At 56.8% G+C, this 21,873-nt stretch overlaps 9 protein-coding genes across 9 annotated transcripts; 4 read left to right on the top strand and 5 right to left on the bottom strand.

Annotated features, from left to right (window-relative positions):
• Nucleotides 1-33: 33 nt before the first annotated feature.
• Nucleotides 34-2,737, bottom strand: K437DRAFT_289212 (acetyl-CoA synthetase-like protein; the record flags this gene model as incomplete). The annotated part of the gene is made up of 4 exons (XM_013385874.1): nt 34-370; nt 460-768; nt 846-1,243; nt 1,434-2,737. The coding sequence occupies 4 exons, from the start codon at nt 2,735-2,737 to the stop codon at nt 330-332; spliced, it is 2,052 nt and encodes a 683-aa protein (XP_013241328.1). The 3' UTR covers nt 34-329.
• Nucleotides 2,738-3,136: 399 nt separating this feature from the next.
• Nucleotides 3,137-4,910, top strand: K437DRAFT_258723 (uncharacterized protein). The gene is made up of 2 exons (XM_013385875.1): nt 3,137-3,871; nt 3,964-4,910. The coding sequence occupies exons 1-2, from the start codon at nt 3,425-3,427 to the stop codon at nt 4,777-4,779; spliced, it is 1,263 nt and encodes a 420-aa protein (XP_013241329.1). The 5' UTR covers nt 3,137-3,424; the 3' UTR covers nt 4,780-4,910.
• Nucleotides 4,911-6,292: 1,382 nt separating this feature from the next.
• On the top strand, nt 6,293-9,855 carry K437DRAFT_191269 (uncharacterized protein). Its single transcript, XM_013385876.1, has 3 exons — nt 6,293-7,571; nt 7,645-7,710; nt 7,776-9,855. The coding sequence occupies exons 1-3, from the start codon at nt 6,394-6,396 to the stop codon at nt 9,799-9,801; spliced, it is 3,270 nt and encodes a 1,089-aa protein (XP_013241330.1). The 5' UTR covers nt 6,293-6,393; the 3' UTR covers nt 9,802-9,855.
• A 13-nt stretch (nt 9,856-9,868) lies between these two features.
• K437DRAFT_258726 (uncharacterized protein) lies at nt 9,869-13,009 on the bottom strand. The gene is made up of 2 exons (XM_013385877.1): nt 12,865-13,009; nt 9,869-12,792 (listed from the first exon to the last, which is right to left on the bottom strand). The coding sequence occupies exons 1-2, from the start codon at nt 12,982-12,984 to the stop codon at nt 9,973-9,975; spliced, it is 2,940 nt and encodes a 979-aa protein (XP_013241331.1). The 5' UTR covers nt 12,985-13,009; the 3' UTR covers nt 9,869-9,972.
• Nucleotides 13,010-13,516: 507 nt separating this feature from the next.
• K437DRAFT_250197 (COX4-domain-containing protein) lies at nt 13,517-14,963 on the top strand (the record flags this gene model as incomplete). The annotated part of the gene is made up of 3 exons (XM_013385878.1): nt 13,517-13,841; nt 14,169-14,303; nt 14,386-14,963. 3 exons carry the CDS (start codon nt 13,517-13,519, stop codon nt 14,529-14,531), a joined length of 606 nt encoding a protein of 201 aa, XP_013241332.1. The 3' UTR covers nt 14,532-14,963.
• A 167-nt stretch (nt 14,964-15,130) lies between these two features.
• Nucleotides 15,131-16,803, bottom strand: K437DRAFT_258728 (epoxide hydrolase N-termina). Its single transcript, XM_013385879.1, has 8 exons — nt 16,583-16,803; nt 16,421-16,499; nt 16,229-16,346; nt 16,104-16,147; nt 15,955-16,027; nt 15,658-15,847; nt 15,475-15,561; nt 15,131-15,389 (listed from the first exon to the last, which is right to left on the bottom strand). The coding sequence occupies exons 1-8, from the start codon at nt 16,654-16,656 to the stop codon at nt 15,191-15,193; spliced, it is 864 nt and encodes a 287-aa protein (XP_013241333.1). The 5' UTR covers nt 16,657-16,803; the 3' UTR covers nt 15,131-15,190.
• Nucleotides 16,804-17,067: 264 nt separating this feature from the next.
• On the bottom strand, nt 17,068-18,861 carry K437DRAFT_258730 (uncharacterized protein). The gene has a single exon (XM_013385880.1). The coding sequence runs from the start codon at nt 18,688-18,690 to the stop codon at nt 17,200-17,202; it is 1,491 nt and encodes a 496-aa protein (XP_013241334.1). The 5' UTR covers nt 18,691-18,861; the 3' UTR covers nt 17,068-17,199.
• Nucleotides 18,862-18,913: 52 nt separating this feature from the next.
• K437DRAFT_291552 (cyclin-like protein) lies at nt 18,914-20,320 on the top strand. Its single transcript, XM_013385881.1, has 2 exons — nt 18,914-19,788; nt 19,867-20,320. Exons 1-2 carry the CDS (start codon nt 19,124-19,126, stop codon nt 20,261-20,263), a joined length of 1,062 nt encoding a protein of 353 aa, XP_013241335.1. The 5' UTR covers nt 18,914-19,123; the 3' UTR covers nt 20,264-20,320.
• K437DRAFT_258732 (Mov34-domain-containing protein) lies at nt 20,113-21,816 on the bottom strand. Its single transcript, XM_013385882.1, has 3 exons — nt 21,554-21,816; nt 21,179-21,434; nt 20,113-21,081 (listed from the first exon to the last, which is right to left on the bottom strand). Exons 1-3 carry the CDS (start codon nt 21,572-21,574, stop codon nt 20,342-20,344), a joined length of 1,017 nt encoding a protein of 338 aa, XP_013241336.1. The 5' UTR covers nt 21,575-21,816; the 3' UTR covers nt 20,113-20,341.
• Between the last annotated feature and the right edge of the window lie 57 nt (nt 21,817-21,873).

Consider the following 21,873-nt stretch of genomic DNA (forward strand, 5'->3'; position numbering starts at 1 on the left):
CCTGAGCGCACCTTACATATGCGAGCTCACAAGCCTCCCCCCCCGGACGCCGGCCACCTCCCTTCACACGTAGCGCATCTGCAAACCATACGCTAAGGTACGCAACTCATGCGGCCACCAGGCTGCGGTCGCATTTTTGGGCGCCGAGCCGTTGACTGCTTGACTAGCTATCAACTGAACGAAGATGGCTTCGCCTCCTCGAACTTGCCTGCTCGTAAGGTTTGCCTACCACCTAAGTTATATTGGCGTGATGTACAGCGACACGTGCGAGTGCTGCGATGCGAGATTAAATGTCCTGTGATGTGATGTTATAAAAAGCGAGGAACAAGTTACAGCAGCGGGCGGATGTCCACTGCGCCCTTGTCGTATACTGCGCAGCGCAGCAGACAAGAAAAACGGCGGAGACGGTCGCGTAAGTCTCTACCTTATCACTGCAACTGCAATCCTCGCGACACTCACAAGCCTTGACCTCCTTCTCAAAATACTTGGCCGCTTCGGGCCGCTTCATCTTGAACGTCGGCGTGATGAGCCCGTTCTCGACACTGAACATCTCTGGCGTCAGGTGCAGACCGCGGAGCATCTCAACGCCATTCAAGCCGCGCTGCCTGCCGAGGCGCACCAGGTCTCTCAGCACGCTGGTCACCACTTTTGGATCTGCGCAGGCTAACGCGAGATCAGAAGGCGAAGAACTGACGGTGCGGCCAAGCACATGGCTCGCGTATCGTGCGAACGCCCCTGGCTCTGGGACGGCGACGGCGATCAGGTAATCTAAAAAGCAAGGTGGAGGTAAGGAAAATATGAGCAATCCAGATGAGTCGATCAAGGGCGTCCCCGCGCAAGCTCACCTTGCAAGCTATCGCCATGCACCCAAATCTGTGCGAGGAACTCCAAGCCGGTGTACATCTGCTCGACATTCTCGAGGGCAACGTACTCTCCCTGGCTGAGTTTGAGGACATTCTTGACGCGATCGACAATGTGGATCCTGCCCTTCTCGTCCACGGCGGCGATATCTCCAGAATGCAGCCACCCCTCTTCATCGAGCGCCTCGCGCGTCTTGGCTTCATCCTTGAAGTAGCCCTGGAAGAGTACGCCGCCGCGCATTAGCAGCTCACCGCGTGGCCACGGTTTGTCGGTAGTATAGTAGTTGAGCTGCGGGCAGTCTACCAGGCGGACTTCCACGCCTGCACTTGGCGGTCCGACGCTCGCTGTGTCCTTGTCGTTTGGTGCCATGCTAGTGCAGACGCTGCATGAAAGATTCAAAGTATGGACGTGTAAGCAGAGAGAAGTCAGTTGCTCTCCGCTTCACCTCGTGCTGAGCTTCTGGTTTGCGCCTCACCCTCTGAGGCGCGAGACGTCCGGCGAAAGGTGTTTTCAGGTGCGTCGTCAGCAAGGTCTGCATTCGATGTGAGCGCTGTCAAGTCGCACTGGCTCACGAATTCTCCGTCTGGCCATATCCGTTGCGCAGATCCACACAGAACGCCACCCGGAGCAACTTGAGCACCTCTGGTCGAAGCGGCGCCGAACCGGAGCAGATGTTGGCGACCTTTCCACCCAGGATCATTTTGACCTTATTGAAGATGAGTCGATCCCAGAATGCGTGCGTCACACTCCCGTCCATATCATGGTAAGCAACCTTGCTCTCCACTGCGCGGCGCAGGAGCTTCGCCTTGAAGCTGTCGCCAGCCATCTGCTCCTGGATTAGTGCTGCGATGCGGTTCAGCACACGCGGCACGCTGGGGAAAATAGTCGGTTGGAGCACCTGGCAGTCTTCCACGAGCTTGAGCGGATCCCCGCTGAAGTAGCCGACCCGACCGCCAGACTCGATCACCGTCGTCTCGGCAAGGACTTCGAAGATGTGCGCGATGGGAAGGTAGCCAATCATCGTGTCAAGACCAATTGTGCCGAGCGCCGCCGACTTGGCTGCATATGCCAGGCCACCGGTCGTGATGATTGCGCCCTTGGGCGTCCCTGTCGTGCCTGATGTGTAGCAGTACATAGCAACCGTGTTCGGGTCCGTCGAAGGCGTATGCGCATGAAGATGCTCGCGGCCGTACGAAAGGAAGTCGTCGTAGCGGTAGAAGAGTAGACCCTTCTCCGAAGCCCATTGCAATGCAACGCGATCCAACCCGACTTGGCCTCGCGGTAGCTTGGCGCCTGTGCCTCCGCTCGGTGAAGGGGCTTCCTTGTCGAGGATGACGATGGCTTTGAGCAGCGGCAGCTCCGTTTTGCGCTCCAGCACTTGTTGAATGTGGCTGGAGGTGGTGAAGATGACGTGTGACTCGGAGTGATTTATGATGTAAGCTGCATTGTTCACGTCGTACGAATCGTAAATGCAGACAAGGCGGCGAGAATAGGCATTGCAAGCCTGGTGCACGATCTGGAATTCGGGCCGGTTGAGCGCCCAGAAGGACATGCACCACTCCTTGCTGTCCACATGGATCTCCTGACCGAGCTTTTTCTCCTTTGCGAGTTGGCTGAGTGCGCTTCCGAGCGCGGTGCGCTGTTCGTCTGCCTGTGCATAGGTGATCCACTCGAACGAGTTCGCTTGTGCGCCCGTTGCAAAGTCCCAAGGCCTGCAGCCGACAAAGGGGGAATCTGGCTTCCTTGCGAGCGTGCGGTTGAACACGTCGTAGAGCGTTGATGTGCTATGCACCTCGGGAAAAACAGCGTTGCGGTAGATAGGTGTGAAGCCCGGCTTGGCCGAGCTGGGAACTTCGATGCTGTAGCTTGACGCCATTGTCCAAGAAGACCACTTGCTTGCTTAGCGGGAACTGGCCTGAGGGTGCCGACGATCGACAGCGCTGCTCGGCTGGAGTATGTGTGCCGTCCAAGGAGTGTCCCAGTAGCTGAAAGTTGGAGGGATGCTTGATGCCAATGCGAAAGACGAGATGGTGGGGGGTCTTTAATGTCTATCCACTCCGCACTATAGCTTGTAAGGGGGGGTTGGCCATGTGCCCTATCCGGTTCAATTCAACCGGAAGTCGACCCGGTTCAGCGCACTCAAACAGTTGAGTGGCGCAGCTACCTGTTGTCAAGGGACTCGGGATTGCGACCCAGAGCTTCATCACAGTGTATAATCAATCCTACACGCGGCACACCATTATTTTTATACGTTGATTTATTTAAACAAAGTGCCCACGCCCCAGCCAGCTTCTTGCCTTATTCTCCGTTTGGTGTCTCCCCTTGGTGCAGACTCTGCAAGAATCAGGCAGTGAGGGACGAAGGGAGCTGGGCGACGGTGATCTGTGACAAACACCAGGGGCCACGGGGCAGGAAAACGCAGTGTGGGTGCTGGAAGGGGTGGCTGAGAGCTGGTCCGGCGCACGACACGACCCCATTCTGTCGCGTTTGCCATGTCCAGAGCACTGCTTCCGGCAGCACCAGCTCAAACTCTAGCACCACCCTACTGCAGCGCACGGCAACCATGACTGCCGCCCGCTCGTCCCCTGCTTTTCACCCTTCCATCGGCTTGCCTGGCCAGGCAGTCACCTACGTTCCAAATGACATCTCCGCTTGGCACCATTCGCGCGGCGCAGCGCATTCTAGCGATGCCGTCGAGCCAGGCACCGACAGACAAGCGCTAGGGATCCGCGAGGAGCCTATTACCAGCGTTGATTCTGGCTCCAGTATTTATATCACGGTCACCGTCCCACCAGCGTCGATACACTCCATCTTTGCACATCGACAGTGGCGGGCGGGCATGATCCTTGCCGACTTGATCTACTCATCCAGCACCCGAGAGTCAGGGGACGATGAAATGTATGCAAAACCAGGCCTCCTGGATGTTTCCGGGAAGCATGTACTGGAGCTCGGTGCCGGAACCGCTTTGCCGGGAATCGTCGCAGCCCGTACCGAAGCGAGGGCCCAGCAGGTGCGTTTGGGCGTATTTGGCAACTTTCGCCACTTCGCATCGGGCTGGCTTGAAGCGAAACTTAGACCAATTTGGATTGCATTTCCTTACAGGTAGTTATTTCGGACTACGATGAAGAGGCTCTCATCATGAGGCTTAAAGCTAATGTCAAAGCCAACGTGCCTCCAGCGCCCGCGGGTTCCCGCTCTCATGTCACTGCAACAGGGCATATTTGGGGCCAGGATGTATCTGAGCTTCTCGACCTCATACCGGAACCATATCGCCTTCAAGAAGCGCTGTATGCTGCGAAATTCCCACAACAGCTGCGCTTTACGACCATCCTCCTCGCCGACTGTCTTTGGGACAGCTTGTCGCACACCGCGCTGCTGCGCACGATAACGCGCACGCTAGAGCGCTCGGCACATGCTCGGGTATACGTTGTCAGTGGCCTTCACACGGGCCGCGAAACGCTCGTGTCGTTCATCCGGCGCGCACGGAGGGAAGGAATCGTGCTGAAAAAGTGGCTGGACATCGAGGAAGAGCAATTGGCGGGTGAGGAGGCCCCTGCGCCGCAGGAGAAGGATCAGACGAGACGGGCCAGGCTTGTCAGGTCTAATGACCCAGACGACGCAGACGCAGGAGAGGAAGGTTGGGAGGCGTACCTGCTAGAAGTGCAGCTTGCGCTCGACGAAGAAGATCACGGTGAAGGTGGTGATACTCCCTCTACCTCACAAGAGGCGGGATCGACGTCGGACTCAACGGTACCAGCGCTACTAGCCGTCGGCAGCCGCATCGATCCGCTTGTCACGCGCCCCTTCAGCTCGGTCGAGCGACCAGAGGAGCGAAAAGAGATCGGCGGCGTGCAGCCGAGAAATCGCTGGATCACCCTGTGGAGCCTTGGATGGAGTTCAAGCGCACTCGATGGTTAAACAGCTGTCGGACTGAAACCAGATACCCTTGACCTTGAAGGTTCATGTTTCAAGCAAGGATAGAATCAATTAGCGACTTTTTCATTCATCTAATATGACTAAGGCCCCTTCCAAGGTCTCCACCATTTCTGTGGCGTTAAGTGCAGTAAGGTACATACGCATCTGGTCGCTTCGGCTATGACATGAGGATCGCTGTTGGTACTGTGCGGCAATGTGTCCCAACTCACTGTCTCACACTATATGCAGACTGTTGTCGGGTACTTGAGTCGTTAGTTGCCGAAGACCTGACGACATGCGGCAGCTGAAATTACGTTCCGCTTTCCCTCTCGCTCGCTTGTATCATTCACTGCTGTACAGCCAAAAAGAACCGACCGACCGTTGAGCTGAGCAGACACGATTCCCACTCAAAGAACATTCCAGGTTCCCATGTAGCCCATTGCTCGACGAAGCTCTGAAGCTCCCTGCACAGCCAGTCAGCCACCCACTGTTGTGATGCAAGGTGCCACAGGCTGCATAGCTTGGACTGTCCCGCCAGGACGCCCAGAAATTGACGAACAATGAACCAATGCTTGCCTCATTGCATGACTCGCTGGCGGCCGATGGCCTGCCGAAGGCGAGAAGATACAGGTGGATACATACTGCAACATGGATCTGGCCAGACCAATGGTACACCTGGGTCCTCAACCTACCTAGTTGAGCCAGATTCAGCCAGCATTGCCCAAGGGATAATCACGGGTGGATGCCCCTGTGCTGCATTTGTGTACGCCAGTGCGCTCCTTTAGGCTCGGACTTCTGTAGCAAGGGAAAAGAGACGCTGGGTTGTTTGAACGCTGGACTCCGGCATTGACATGCCGCTCGCAGGCTTGCATTGTACCTTGCGAGTTGCGCCCAGTGGGTGGATGACACGTGACACCTACTTGAGATTTGCCCCGACTTTATCCCAGCTTTCCTTCGGCACTCGCCACTTGCAGGGCACTGGCCATCGGCTTGGGTCCCCAGCACTTGAACACGCTGCGTGTCATGTCCGTCTCACCAACAGGTTGTTCAGTCTGTCCTTGAACTGCGCGTCCGTTGCGCTAAAATGATCTTAGACGGCTCTACCAAGCTCAACATCCACCGTTCCGCAACGGTCCGCAGCCCCGTCGAATGGCTCCATGCGTGATGTGACGCTGCTTGAGTCAGCCGCTGACCGAAGCATCGCGAAGATGTGCACTGGCACAGTCCGGCATGGTACACGGGCGACACTCAACTCGCTTTGTCAGATATCACAGCGATGTGGGAAGAGTGTGGGGCGGCTTCGTAGGGACAGCGCGATCAACACGGTTGCAAGCCGAAGCCAAAGTCGTTTACGCGATGACGAAGTGAACTTGCACACCATGTTCCCCCTAACGTGTCTCTTGCTACCGCCATGACGACGAGGACGTAAATCGCCGCCCACCATCATGGCAACCTCTTGCATCACATTTTCTTGCTCTTTCGCTGATGCGTACCTACCTATAAGCCTGTTGTCAACACCATTGATTGCTCTCCATACCCAGCAATCGCCGCTGACCGCAAGATCGAGCTTGAGTAGGTCCATTATCGCACCAAAAATCCTGCGAGCAATTTGCAGCCATGGCAGGCTCTGCCGCCGCCACTCAGGAGAGCCGCAAGCGTGACAGCAGGGTCATTTCCTCCTCCGGCTGGAACCTGCAGTTTCCTGATGAATCGAGGCTTGCACAATTTCAGCTCGCCGCCAACGCCGGCTCGCCCTTCGGCAGTCACGATGGCTTCGAGCAATACGTCTCACCAGCGGCACTTTTCAATGCTGGTTCCAGTAGCCATCAGGACCGGTCGCCCGCTCGCCAACGGCAACTGAGTTCCTCTCCATCCAAGTCGCAACTGCGCCAAGCTCGCAGCAAAACCAGCTTGCAACAGAAGCGCAGCTCGGCGAGGATTTTGCTCGGGACCTCAACATCTACTGCTAACTCCTCTTCGCCAGCCAAGGCTGCTGCCGTGGTGATAGATGACCCAAAACCGGTTCACAAACGCAGCCGTACGGATATGCGTGCAGCTCGGAATGACGCCGAACCACCTCCTCTCCCTGCACACACACGCCATCGACAGTCCCTCTCTGTCGATCAGCAGCAGCTCTCGCAGTATTTTAATGGTGCCAGTATGCAGCCGGTGGAAAATGCCGCAGGTGGTGGGTCCTGGCAGGCGCAGTTATCTGCTATGTCCGCAAGCTCCAATGACAACACGGCCACTGTTGTTGCGGCTGCTGCTACAAAGATGATTGTCAATCTCTCGCAGCAGGCTGGCTCGTCTGGCGTGGGCTCCAGCGCCACCTCGACAGCTGTTGCTAACGTCGCGGACGCGCTCAAGGCCGCAAACAATGCACCGCTGGAAGAGGCAGATGGCCTGCCTCCTCGCTCGATCTTCAATATCACGCACAGCTCGCACTTGTCCACCATATCGTTACGGCGCGACAAGACGTTGACGACGTTCATCATGTACGATGCAGCGCTCTGGTACCTCCTCTCTCATGTCGGCCGTCATGACCTTGCGGCCAAGATCGGGGACAGCTCCCAAGGCGAGCGCAGTCGCGAGACGTTTAGGCGCTGGTGCTTGAAGAGCTTCGAGCTGATCGACCGCGAGCGCATCGAGAAGTGGAAGCCGCTGGACAGCATGAAACCCGAGCTCAAAGATATGTTGTTCAACAACGCTTCAGAGGGGAAATACGCCGTCGTCAGCACATATACGGGGAAAGGAATCATTCCTCCCACAAGCGCCTACGACCTGCTCACGCGATGGTAAGTGATTAATTTTCGCTGTAAGTCGTGTTTTCTGCCAGATTTGCACTGACATATGCTTCCTCGTTGAAAGCCATCGCCAAACAAGGCATGGCGGTCGTGACAAGACACATGGCTCCCTGAAGCATCACTGCGCCAAGTGAGTTGCTCTCTTTAGCACGCAATTCTCGCATTGCGCTGATGCATTTTCTATGGCTTTTGCAGTGTTTCAAAGGAACTTGTGCAAGCTTTCATCAAGATCTGTCCAACATGCTCAGCACGGCGAAAGAAAGACGAGGCATCGCCTGATGATGCCGTCAGCGAAGGGGCAGACGCAACGCTGGACGAAGGCGAGGAGGAAGATGGCGACGAAGACTCGTCTGAGGACGAGGGAGACCTTACGCTCGATCCCAACCTCGAACCCATATCGCTTCCTCAAATCGTCATGCCCGATTCGGCTGGCCCTGCGCCCCTCGCTTTCACTGCTGACCAGCAAGCATTCCTCGCGTCTCTCAGGGCTCAAGGCTATGCACTGACGCGTCTCGAACACAGCGAAGTGCCAGCGTCTCAAAAACCAAGGCAAGAAAGCGCGGCCATGCTGCGTGGCGTGAGTGCCATGAGTCAGGGGTCCAGCACAACAAGCGGTGCGACAGCGTCGACGGATGGCCCCGTCACCCCAACCTTCGACCCAGCCGAGGCCAACGCTTTTGCTTGGATGGATCCAAACCACGGCATTCTCCATTCCGCTCCTCGCCTTACACCCACCACAAGTGCAGCGAGTACGAACGGCTCCATCACTGCCAAAGCTCTTGACCTCCCGCTCGATGCAAATGCCGAGACACTGCGCAGGTATCTACAGGCAGCCGAAGCGGGCTGCACCGTCACTGCGGTCCAAGACAACAACTCTTTCGCATGGAACGACCGCCAGGATGTCAGTGTAGATGGTAGCGGGAAAAAGCAGCGCGCGCCCAAACCGCCACCACTCAATCTGTCGATGCTGCATGCGACATTTGCTCAGCTCACTGGCTCTTCCAGCCAAGGGAGCGCGTCGATCGCATCGTGCTCGTCCATCAATACAGGCGGCTTGAACTCGGCCTCTTCAGCGTCCACAGCAGTGTCGGAGCCAGTTCTGCAACCGCGCGTCGCGCTCCATCTTCCGGGACTCACCATTCCGAGCAGGGTCGAGGCATCGGCCAGTGCGCCGCCGACGCAGACAGAATTCAACGTCAGCTCGCAAAAGCCTCACACAGCCATGTACATGGAGAAGCGCAACGTAAACTCGCCCCGCGCTTCGCCATCTTCACACAAGGCTACCCCGCTCAGCTCTATCCCGCAATCACAGCTGTCAAGCTTCGGTCCGACATATGGTGCCGTGTTCGGTAATGCCGGGCTCGGCGGCAGAGGCAACTTGTTTGATGAAGAACCAATGCTGCACCAAACCGTCTACGGTGCGCCTGACGTCCGAGTATATCTTGATCCATCGTACGGCATACCGCCTGAAGGGCACGCCTCTCACGCACCCGATCAGGCGAGCCAACGCCAACGTTCCAATACCCAGCTTTTCGAGAGCTTTGATCCTTCCATCATTGACCTCAATAAGCCAGACTTGCTGCTACGTCGCCACAGCCACTCGGGTCAGCATGATCCTGTCCGCCTCGCAGGCGGTGTAGTGGCCAGCAGCTCAGGCTCAGACGTCGATGATGGAGACAGCGGCGGAGAGGCCAGTTCGACGGGCAGCGTCATTGTGTATGATCTGAGCGGATCCGAATCGGACAGCGACTCAGCAGATAGCAAAAGGGTCGCACCAGTTTCCGTCACCACCCCTATGCGCGCCGGCGGCGATGGCCATGCCGAATGGCACAGGGAACAGCCGACGCAGCCCTCGCCCCTCGAGCGAACCGCGAAGAAACTCTCGACGCAGAAAAGCAAGGGTAACCTCCTCTTTCCGCTGGACATGGGCTCACCAGCCCGTCTGCAACAGCAAGCTTACGTGTCCGGACAGCTTAACAACATCGATTATGAACACGGGCACTTTGACCGTGACACCAGCAGTAACACTGATTTGCCCCTTTCGTCCTTCCGAAAGCTCAGCCTCGCGTCTCCGTTTGCGTTACACACCCACGATCAGCTTCCCAGCGCTGATAACGATCACACTGGCAACGATGCCTATGACTTCAACCGCTTTGACATCAGTAGCTCCTCATTTGAAGAATACCTCAACAGCTGCGTAACATCTGCACCTGTGACCTGAATTTGGAAACAACGTCTGTAACCATATTGTACCACCTATAACCTCGCATGCAAATTACTTTTTGGAAGTGTGAAATCTGCGGCATGAATTACGTACTTCCCAGTCTACATAATTTTGTCCTCGCGTCTTGCGAGAGCTGCGGGCTAGATACAGAGGCTGGACTATGGGGACTTATAAATAATCGAGCGCAAGCACACCCTCAGTCTGGGAGATGCCAATGTCTTCCCCTTCCTCCATCGCCGCGTCCGCTTCCCGCAGAATGTCACTCAGAGTGCGCCGATGGCCGCTTTTCTTCGCTGCTGTTGTCGCAACCGGCGGTTCTGACGGCGCCTCGGGACAACCAGAAGGCGAGGTCCTCGCAGTAACGCTTAGGCCAGTGGCATCAGCTGCGGTAGTGGTTGTATCCGGGCTGGCGGCTGCGTGCTTGACCAAGCTCGTGCTCGTCGGAGCCGGCGAGTCGAATTGCAAGTTATGGTTGTGAATGATGGTAACCGTAGAACCTCCTTTAATGGCTGATAGAGAGGAGGCACTTGCGTCGAATTTGGGGGGCGAGCGAGACAAGTCATCCTCGAAGGAAGACGATGTCGTCGACTTTGGCATGGTGGCAGCAGCTGAAGGAGAAGTGGCGAGCTCACTGGTTTTCGATGGGCCGACAGCGGTCGAAGGACTGGCTGAATTCGGGATCGCAGAAGGAGATGCGATTGCAGCGGTTGATGCGAATGGTGTCCGTGGCTTAGCTGGTGGGAATAGATCGAGCGGGCGATCGTTGGCTTGTACTTGACCAACACATGAGGCCGCATAGGAGGATGTTGATGTGGTCGATGTCTCGGCACCCGTGGTGCTTGGGGTGGCGGTAGATGAACTGCTCGATGTGGCTGATGGGCTGGGGACGGGCGAATCCGTAGAGACAGAAGAATGTCTAGTCGGCGCCGTCTCCACATGGGAGGCAGTCTCGGCAGACACGACCTCACTCTCTGATGCAGCGGCATCAATAGGAGCTGCCGAACCTGGAGCTGAGACTGACGGCTCCATCGGAGCTGGTACCGCTGAACTTGTCACAGTCGAGTCAGCCGAGACGACTGGACAACCATCTGCTACTGATTCCTTGTCATTTGTGGGTAGTCTCGTTGCAATGATAGGGGGGGATGGGCGTGGTGTGACTTCCTCTGAGTCGGCTGCCGCGGTAGTCAGCAATGGAACCGACGTCGTTTGGGTGACTATAGAAGGTTCATCGGACCGAGTGGGTGTGTCTTCAGAAGCTACCGTCGAACTCGCTGCGGCATTTGGCTCCGTGGCGGTGTCGAGTGTTGGTGCTGGCATGCTCCCGATGTCCTCAGAGAACGACGATGGCTTAGGCGCCGTCTCGTGTTCCACCGTTTCGCTTCCATCTGCCTGGCTCACGCCCGCCTTGTCAGCATCCACCTGGCTAGCGTCTGCCTGATTCGAGTCTGCCTCGTCTGTCTCTGCCTTTCCCTCCATCTCAGCTTCCCCCTCGCTCAGCATGTCCTTCTGCAAAGGCGTGGCTGGCTCTTCGGAGTGGAAAATGATGCTCTCGTCACCGATGTCAGCATGGACCGGGGCAGCTGGTGGCTCGCTCGGCTCGCCGCCGTCTTCTGGCTGCACATTTTCTATGCCCGCCGCGAGTGTGGATGCAGAGGAAAAGGGTAGCACGGCGAGGGAGCTCTCATCGTTGGCGACCTTTTCACCGGGATCGGTGCCGGTACCGCCTTGCCTATTTGCAATGCTCGCGACGCTCTCAGTCCTCCTCGCCGCGGCCCCGCTTTGGCCGTAACCCCTCTGCCTAGCCTTGAGCGCGACCTCTCGCGCAGCAGCCTCATCGCGCGCCTTGTCTGCGGGCGTCTTGGCCGCATGCAGTGGCAGGCGCTCACCGCCGCTCTCGAGCCCCTGCGGAATCTCGCCGCCGCGCAGGAACGCGTCGGCCTCCTCGTCGGTCAACTTGATATCGCCAAGGCCGAGCTGAGCAAGCAACTCGTCGGCCGTCTCGGCGCCCACGACGCCCGGCTCGTAGCCCTCGCCGCTGCTGCTGCGGCCGGCGGCGCTGGAGGAGAAAGAGCGGGCTTTGACCTCTTCCATCGCCGTGCGCAGGTCGTGCCCGGATGCGACGGCGTCGCGCAGCTGCTTGCCACTGAACTGTCGGCTAGTCGTCATGGCGGCTGCTTCCGCAGCGAGGGCCTTGCCAGAGCGTTGCGAGACATTGTAGCGAGACAGCGTGCTGGAGGAGGCGCCCGCGTTCAGAGATGAGGCGATGCTCATGCTAGATGGCAGGCCGGATGGTTGAGGGGCAGAGGTGTCTGCTGCTGCTGTTTGCCCTTGTGTTGGCTCAGTGCCAGATCCCATGCGTGCGAATCGCAATGGTTTGACGCCAGCGTTGGCCGATGGAATGTATGTCCGCGAGGGGATGCGCTCGCCTGTAGCCGTCATGGTCGAACTGACAGTCGAAGAAGTCTGATCCAACTCGTCGGCCTGATTTTGAGGTACAGTGTCACTCCCATTGAGCAGTGAATCGACATCTGCGTCGCTGAGGGTCAGGCCCTGAATACCGAGCGTGTCTAGGAACTCGTCAGCAGAGAACTCGGCGCGCTTGCCGCTGCCCACTGGCGCGAACGGCGGAGGCGGCGGGATGGCTGCACATGAGAAGTTGCGCGTTTTGCATGTTTGATCCCCGTTCCGGCCTGTGGAAGGGAGGCCTATTCCGATGGCGTTTGTTGCCGCGCATGCCTCTGATTCTGCGCTGGGGGGTGCCGTTGAAGCTGATAATGATGCAGCAGCCTCCTTCTGCAATCGTTCATGGTCGATGCGCAAGAAGAGGTCCAGCTCCCCGAACTCCACGGCTTCTTCGAATTCTGGAAATGTCCCACGCCATTCGTTGTGGACGAGAAGACCAGGTATAGACGGGTCGACTACGGCCTTGCGGCGCCAGCGTGACTTGGCCTCTGGGTCGGAGGCGAGGTCGTGATAAACGTAGGGAATCTGCGCGAAAAGCAAAATAAGGATTGAGCGATGCAGACATAGTTTGCCCAAAAATCATTCTGCCAGGCCCACCTTTTTGGTCGTCAAGACCGATACGAAGCGCTCATGGCGGGAGCGCACCTTGTGGTTCGACAGGATGGAGGTTGAGAAGAGCTCGACCGCGACGGGCTTGCCGTCTAGCGACAGGGTCATTTTAGGGAGGGACTGGTCCTGACCCTAGCTCTAGTATCAGGACCAGCAATTGAGCTTCGTTGCCAACGTTGTGAGACGTCCGCAGCTGGGCATATTCGAACGTCCGAGTGAAGCTATATCCAAGCGTGTATGTGCGTGCATGTGCACAAGGTGGATATGCAGCCGAGGTATTCATTTTCGTAGCGTTGCTCTCTCGCGCTCTCTCGAAGGGGGAGTCCCGGCGAGCAACGCCAGTGTTGGCAGGGAGCAGGCTGGCAGCGCGGGAATGGGGAACAACAGCACTGTATCTGAATCTGACAAATGCAGTGAGCAATTCAATGACGCTTCGCCCGCCGCCCTTCTTCCACTTCCACTTCTACTTCCACCTCCCTCTCCCGTCCAAACTTCGAAACCTATCATCAGCACACATTTTCCGCTGCTGGCCACGCCTCGCTTCTCGTCATCCGTGCATCAGAGCATCAGCAGCCCAGTCTGTCTGCGACTTATTATCGTCAACGCGAAGAGGCCTGAGGAAGCCCCCTACACCACGAAAATGCTGTCAGCCGCCCGTGCAACGTTGCTGTCCGTCGCCTCGCGCCAAGGACGTTCGTCCGCCGTCGCTGTCGCCCGCCTCTCCACTTCTGCGCACCGACAGCAGTCGCTTGTGACCAAGGAGGAGCGATGGACGCAGGAGACCGCCACTAAAGCCTCGCAGCTCATCTCGAGCGGCTCCGGGTTTGACGTCAAGCAGGTGCTGCCGAACATCGAGGCGAGGTGGAAGGACATGCCGACGGAGGAGCAGTACGCCGTTTTCCGTCAACTAGAGGAGATACAGAAGAAGGACTGGAAGGAGCTGTCGATTGATGAGAAGAAGGCTGGTGAGTTATTGCTGAATTAGGCTTGGTCACCCTCGCATGGTCACTCCCTGGCTGGACCCGAAGTTGTGGGTAGACGTCAAGTTGCCATTACACATTCTGCCTATCACAACCCCCATCGAGCAATTGAGGGCTGCGGCGCCTGAAAGAGGGTGCTGAAGCTGAGGAACTGTGGACTGTGATGTGGCCTGCTGTGTCGCTTGGATGTCTTCATGGCTGCGGACTCTAGGGCAGGCAGAATATTGACCACAATCCTTGCCCCTCTTTTTAACCCTTCGTCCCTTTCTCTTTCGGCCCCTACCTCTACTGCGTTGAAATGTGCATGCGCAGCCTACTTCATCAGCTTTGGCCCGCATGGTCCACGCAGACCAATCGTCAACCCAGGCCAGAGCATCCGCACTTTCACGGCCGTCAGCGCTTGCATCCTAGCTGCCTTCGGTGTCTTCTACGGCCTGCGACAGTTCGGTATGTCGCTCATGTTATGTGCTTCGGCTCGTACTGGGAGCCCTCAGCTGATGGCGCCCTTCCTATTTTCCGCCCTTCGCAGCTAACCCGAACAAGCCAAAGACAATGACGGTCGAGTACCAGGAAGCCATGACAGAGCGCGCCAAGGAGGAGAAGCAGAACCCCATCACTGGTATCACCTCGGAAGGCTACAAGGGCAAGGGCCACGTCCAGAGCTCCCTGGCTTGAGCGATTAGCATCTGTGGCAGGTGATGCCGGGACGGTCGGTGTGCAGCATGAATGCTGTGCAGAGGGCACTGAGGAAGAGTGAACACAGTGGTGGTCAGAGGTATGCAGGCGACGCTCCCGAGTCGGCTGCATGCTAGAGGGACGCAGGTTGGGGGGGCAGCGCAGCCGGCTGCCTTGCACTTCGATGGATGCAAAACAGGAGCAGCAGCATCCGCACGCTGCTGCCTAGCCCTGGTCCAGGTGTGTGCTGAGACAAGGATACGCCTGGGCCGAGCGAACGAGCGAAAATGAAGTCCGGTCGACAAAGTTCCAATGAAAGCAGAGGGACGAGACTTGGGAAGGCTGGGCGGGTTTGCTACCACCCACCATCACTATCACCGCCACAATCATCGTATATTGAAATGCAGAATTGACAACCTAGAGCATCTGAACACTCGACGGCGCTACGCGGCCTTTCCTGTCCCACCGGAAGCTCGTATGAGCGCTTCTTTAATCTGCTTGACGCCTGCAGGTGGATGGCTTGCGTATTTCGCTCATGTGAGAGCGCCAGTCTGACAAATGGCAAATGCGCTAGAGATGCATTTGCAAATATGTGATATGTGATCTGCATCTCTTGGGCTACGCACGCGCATAGAAAGGTATATGGCATATATTAATTCTTACAGCCTAGCCTTGTCGTCCGTGCCCTTCAGCTTCTGTCTGAGCAATCCCCTGACGCGCTCCTCCTCTTCTCGTGCCACCTCGTCATCGACCAGCTTCATCCCCGTGAATGCCTCGAGCTTGCGCAGCGCAGGGAGAGAAGAGAGCGGCTCGACGCGGATTGTGTTGATCCCGAGGGAGGCTGCTGCTTTTAGGTTGCTGTGTAAGGGCATGCGGCAGGGCGCGTCAGCTCGGCGGCTATCACAGTCTAGCGAGCTGTAAGGCCCGCTGAAAGAGCACTTACATGCCAATGTCATCCAGAAAGACTGTCTCTTCCGGCTTGAGCTGCAGCTGATCTAGTGCGTACTTGAAAAATCGTGGATCCGGTTTCCTATCAGACGCAACACCCATTCAAGGTGGAAACGGTCAGCATCATACAAGGCTAGCATGGACAGAGTCCCAAACGGTCCAAGAGAAGGTCACGCACCTCATGCCGACGATGGCACTTTCGATGTACATGTCGAATTCAGCTTTGAGGTCCTTGCCCTTCTCGCCCATCCCGATGAACGCAAGCTCCTCTTCCAGCGATCGTTCCTTGCCCTTCTGCGGCCGAGGATCCGTAGTCTTCGGGGCCGAAAAGTTGTTTGTCAACGCTGCAATGCGGAATTTGCCTGATTCTGCCATGAATAAAGACAACGGGGAGGAGGGGTCGTTGTGTTTGAGCCGGTCTAATGTCTGCTCGAGCTCGACACTGCAAAAATGGGAGAATGAGAACTGAACATACGCTTTAACCGTCGAACGGCTGTGAGGACATTGCGATCAGGATTCAGAGATTCTTGCATCATGATGCCGAAGAGCTGGAAGAATATCAGGTAAGAGGAGGCTTTAAGGCCAGATACTACTTTCTACGAAATGTGCATGACGCCGACTCACCTCTCGCCCGTCGACCCGTATTGAATCTGGCAGGCTCGGTACATCTGATGTCGTACAACGGCGCCCAAATCAAAATATTAGAGAATTAATATCTATTTTACCAATTCAACAATGAAGTAGATCACCTATGCCTCGGTTCTTGCAGTACTGTAGGTACCACTCATTCAGCGTTGGCGCATCGCTCAGCTCTCGTCCGAATTGCTCGTAGAAAGTGTATAGATCGAGTTCATTCCGTTCGAAGCGCTGCAAGCAGTATGGGCGCACAAGTCTGTCGCACATCAGATGCCAGGCCTTGAGCGATTTGCATTGTGACTGACCTGGAATGCGCTATTTTGGCCTCGCATCGTGATGGCATGGTTGAGGTAGTGATGAGGCAGGCCGTGAGATTTCTCGTATCTACACGGCCGGGAGTACAGACACAAGGATAGCAAACAATTCAATGGTACGTTGACATCTTCGCATTCGCAGCTCTTACCCACTTGTTGATGCCAACGATTGGACTGCCAACGACAACGCCGCCAATGTCGAAGACGACGCCCTTGATGTTGGACATGATGCCCCCAGCTCCACAGCGGATGATCGGTTCCTCGGAGTTCAGTCTATTGCACTTGGTTCTACGCCAGGAAGCCCGCCCGAACAAACACAAGCGGGCGACAAAGACCCTCTCAAAACGAACAAAGTATCCGTGACATGTCCTGTGGGCATTGCAACCATGATGTTTCCATATTCGACTAGAAGTCACACTCCATTAAGTGCCTTCGATGGGCGAGCCTGAATTCAGTCTTAGTTCACACGCGGCCCGCCCAAAAAGCCGGAGCCCGGTGACAGCAGTGAAATACGCCAGCACTGTGCCTCAGTTGTGGATAAACTCTGCAGTAGCTCAGTCACGTTCTACGCTCCACGCCGTGCAACCTCGGAAGACGGCGACGCATGCCAAAAGGACGTATTGCACACTGACATCAAGTGCCAAAGGATCAATGATATAGCTCGCAAGTCATTGGTTTCAACAACAGGGCGATGGAAGCGCAAACAGAAGGCGAAATTCCGTGCGCTAGGCAAATGCCTTTCGCACGGGCGTCCGTCTTCCAAAAAAACGCTATCGTTTGCGCTTCTTGTTCGTCTGTTCCGAAGGCGGCGTGCTTGCTAATGGCGACTCAAATGTACCCGAGATGACATCTTGCAGGTACGAAGTGTCGAATATGAAGCGATCGACAGATGATATCACACCTAGCGGAATAGATCCACGGTCTTTGCTTGGACCTTCGTGTCTCGGCTGCGGATCTCCGTAGATTGCACGCAGCCTCGCTTCGGTTTTCTGAAGAACGGACTTCTGCTGAGAACTGAGTGCGATCGGAGAGGGCATAGCGAGAAACCCTTTCCTGGGCGCAGTGTTCACCGCTAGGACCTGCAGAATGTCTCTCCAGTTGAGTGTAGCGCGAGCCGCGGTCACTAAGTGCCTTTGCCTGCTGTGGATTATTCCAGGCAGCAAATGCAATACTCGTCGCAGGTGAAGCTGCGTCGAAGTGAGGATGGGGTCCAAGATGGCACCAGGTACGTCCAACTGCTCGAAGTGACGATGCAAAGCTGTATGCTGGTGCGGCTGATTGGCGCCCTCGGGTTCGCGTTGCCCTTGAGACGGCTCACTGTCATATATGGAAGCCAGTGATGGCGACGTCTGCGAACGGCCGTCCTGTGGTGTTTGCGAACCCCGCAAAGGCTGTCGCGTAGCAGATGGCCATTGAGGATGGCCGTCTTTGGAATTGTCTCCAACCGCTGGCGCGACAGTTTTGCTTGGTCCTTCAGAGCCCTGTGGGTGCTGAGCTTTACTCTGCTGCGAGAGGTGCATATTCACAGCACGTCTCCATCGCCTTTCAACGATCGCTTCCACCTCGTCACCCAAGGTCCAAGCTGCCTGAACAGCGTTCTCTGCTGGCAGCACAGGCCAAAAGCAGTCTTCTCGATGAGCTGACGCTTTCCGCCATAAGTCTCGTTCCTGCGATGCCTTCAATATGTCTGCAGATGTCCAAAGGGACTCATGGTCTGGCTCCCTCGTCGCTGATAACGCTGGCATCGCAGGCTCTATAGCCAGCACCTCCCGAGCCTTCCCGAGCTTTGGCGGCGTTCCAGCGGGCGCATTGGGATGCTCTTTGAGATATCTAGCTAGCGCGGCATCGTTTGCGAGGCGAGTCGTCCAGTCATTGGTGATGTCAAGCTGCAAGTTGCGCACAATGTCGTTGAACTCCTGTATCTCACGCCTGGCCAACTCTACGTCCCGCCGCTTGACCTTTGCGCTACCTTCGGCTTTAAAACATCTCTTCGCGGCAAACGCGCGGTAGGCGGATGCGCTGGTCTTGGGTCGAGAGCCAATCTCGTTCTCGCGGCCATCAACGCCTGCAAAATCTTCCTCCAGCCTGCGTCGCAATTCGGGCTGGGTGCGGTGGATGAATGGATCAATTACCCGCTGGCGCTCTCGGGTTTCACAATTTTGCGCTTTCGCCGAGCTTTCAACGTAGTCTGCAAAGTCATCGTCATCCTCAGCCCCAGGGCTGGGGGTGCGCTCGTGACGCGGCGGTAGTAGGAGCGACATGGTCTCTTCCACAAGTTGGAGCCTTGAGAGTCACTGGTGCCCCAAATTCTCGCCTGATTCGCTTTTGAAAGAACATCACATCACCTTTGTGGATGTAATCGCAATTCGCAAGACGTCCGAGTCGTCATTACTATTGCACTATGAACATATATATGGTGGGTTTGTTCTTGTTGTACTAGCCACTAATAAAAGTGCGAGGAGTGACGCACAGATGACTGAAACTCGCCGATGCCTCGCTCTTCGTTTTCTACCCACGCGCCGTGGATTCCTAGATGCAACCTGTGCATGTCACATCACTGTCCCTGTTTACCTACAATGCTAAATCTGTCTCGGGCCAGTGCTACTGAACGACTGTGATTTATTCACCGGTGACGAAGCCTCCCTCCGCCTATTACAACAGCACAGATGCTGAGGAAGGACCCATGTCGAGACGATGGCGCCGCTGCTCAACACGCTCGCGTCGCTGGACCAGTACCTGAATACGCCGTCCCGAGCAGACGGAATCCCAGCCGACCTGGAAGATGAGCTGCGCATGTACGGCTGCCAGATGATCCAGCAAGCTGGCGCACTGATCAAACTACCGCAACGAGCGATGGCGACAGCGCAAGTCCTCTTCCAGCGATTCTGGTTTGTGACTTCCATGCGCGCTTTCAGCATACGCGATGTCTGCACAGGCGCTCTCTTCCTCGCTACGAAACTCGAGGAAACGCCGGTCAGACTGCGAGACCTAATCAATGTTTTTGACTACCTTATGCGCAGAGCGTTGCACTACTCCAAATACAATCCTGGCCCACGGCTAGCACCGCGACCGCATGGCAAGCAAAGGGCGACTGAGGACGACCTTCCCGCGCAAGGGTCACGAGCGGCAGCAGTCCCGCCGTTCGTGTACAAGCCACAGGCGTACCACGCTCAAGAGTTCTACGATGCCAAGGATGCAATGGTCATTGCCGAAATACAGATTCTCAAGCGTCTCGGGTTCAACGTGCAAGTCAACCTGCCTTATGCTACGATGATCAACTACCTCCAGCTGCTCGGCCTGACGGACACTCATCGATATCCCGGCGTCGCTCAGCGGGCGTGGTCCTTTCTCAACGATGCGTACGTGTGGCTGCGCCGTTTTCCTTCGCGAATTCATGAGGCTGATGATGGTCCTTCCTTCTCGGAATGCATATTCAGTCTACAGACCCCCGTCTACTGCCTCTTCCCGCCGCACAACATCGCGTGCGCGGCGGTGTACCTCACCGCAATTACCGCCCAGCCGCCCATCAGTCTGCCGCAGGAGCCGGCACCATGGCACGCACTGTTCGACGCGAGTGAGGGCGAGCTGCGCGCGATCTGCGCGCACATCCTGCGCCTGTACGACGAGCGTCCGGGCGAAGGGCTTGCTTCGCGCGTCAGGGAGGCGTGCGGCGGGATGGCGGAGTTTATGGACAAGCGGCAAGTGCGCGCTTGGATACAGGATAATGCCACTGCGGCAGATAGAGGAGAGGCACGAGGCAGCGAGGAGAAGGCGCGGCCTCCCGCACCGTGGGTGCTCAAGAGTGAGCCAATCCGCTATGACAGCGACGGTTAGACGAAGGAACCGGGGCTTTGGCATATGTAGCAATAGGTGGCTTGCAAAAAAACGTGCACATGGAAAGGCTACAGGAAGCTACGCTTTCTTCCCGCTGTCCTCTTTCCCATCTTTTGCACCCGCCTTGGCATCCCTGACTTTCCCAGCGCCGTCTTTCTCCTTAGCCCCAACGTCCTTGTCTGTGCCAGAAGCGCTGTCGCCATCCACCTCTTCGTCCTCACCCCTGGCATTCTCCATGCGGTTATTGACGAGGCCATGTAGTGCGATGACGCTGCGGATGAGGCTGCTGAGGTACACGACGAGGAGCTGGTCGTTGTTCGCGATACTGAAGCTGCGCGAGATGTCGCTCTTGTCGAGGTCGGGGAGGAGGTTGAAGATGTCCTGCAGGTCATAGATAATCTGGTGGTTTACGGGCAGCTCGCCCTTGACGACAGAGGAGAGGTAGTCCCTGATCTCGACCAGGCGGCTCTGCAGGCCGCGCAGTGAGGCGAGGCGTGACGAGACGCGGGTGGAGAGCGTGCCGACGGTGGTCGTGTCGCGTATATCCCGCAGCAGTTGCTCGACGCCGATCTCCTCTGCTTCCTCTGCTTGGATCTCCGAGGGGACGTGCATGAACGTCCGCTGCGTCGCCGTCCCATCATCCTTGATCTCCTCGACGGCAAAGTACGCATCGGTCGGGATGCCGACGTCGCGTTGCCGCGGGTCAACGATCACCATCACGGGTCGCGGGATGAAGCGTCGCATCAGCTCGTTGATCTCCAGGTCTGACGCTCGTAACCGCGGGCCGGTATGGTACCATCCAATCATCTTTTCGCGAGCTGCGCGCCGCAGCCGAAACGCAAATCGACGCGAAGTATATCAGCATACACTCAACACATGCAGCGGAGGGTGGATTCCTCGCTTGAGGTGACTCACCGTTAACCTTCTTGTACATATCATTCATCGCCTGAATGTAGTCGTGATCCAGGTACCACGTCTTAGGGTCTTTGTCATCCTCCTCGAACGGCACGGCGAAGCTGTTCGCGACATTAACCACCTTGCCATTGTCCTGCCCGAGTAGCACACCGACGACGCGCTTCCGCGCGCCTGATGCGGACCGCGCCGCGTGGTCAGTGACGGAGAGCAAGACGAGTGGATGGACGATGACGGTGGTCGACGCTAGTTGCGTCGTCTGTGTCACGCGAAGGGGACAGCAGTAGGAGGCGCAGACGCAGAAAGCGGCCGCGTTAGTCATAGTCGCCATCCGTACAGCCTGCCTCCTATGCTCTAGGAAAGGAGACAATAGCTCACCTCTGCTGTGGTCGCCGGCATGCTGGATGACGGAAGTGTCTTCTGGTGAAAGTAGCCTTCCTGTCTGACGGAGCGCTCCGCCTGCGTACTAGCCCTCCTACTCTGCGAGAAGAAAGCGAAGATGAGGCGCGGCGGCTTCTCTTCTTTCTCCCTATGCGAGTTTGCACTGTCTTTCCTTGGCCTCCTGGCGTGCTGCTACGGTCCCCCCAATAAATTCTCGTTGACCGCGCTCTGTCTTTGCGGACACCACCTGATGTTCAGCAGCATGATGGAGCGTGGCACGACCAACGATGAGGTTCAAGCGGAAAGGGCCGCGCAGT

This window comes from Tilletiaria anomala (genome assembly GCF_000711695.1).
Source record: "Tilletiaria anomala UBC 951 chromosome Unknown K437scaffold_93, whole genome shotgun sequence".
Lineage (NCBI taxonomy): Eukaryota > Fungi > Basidiomycota > Exobasidiomycetes > Georgefischeriales > Tilletiariaceae > Tilletiaria > Tilletiaria anomala.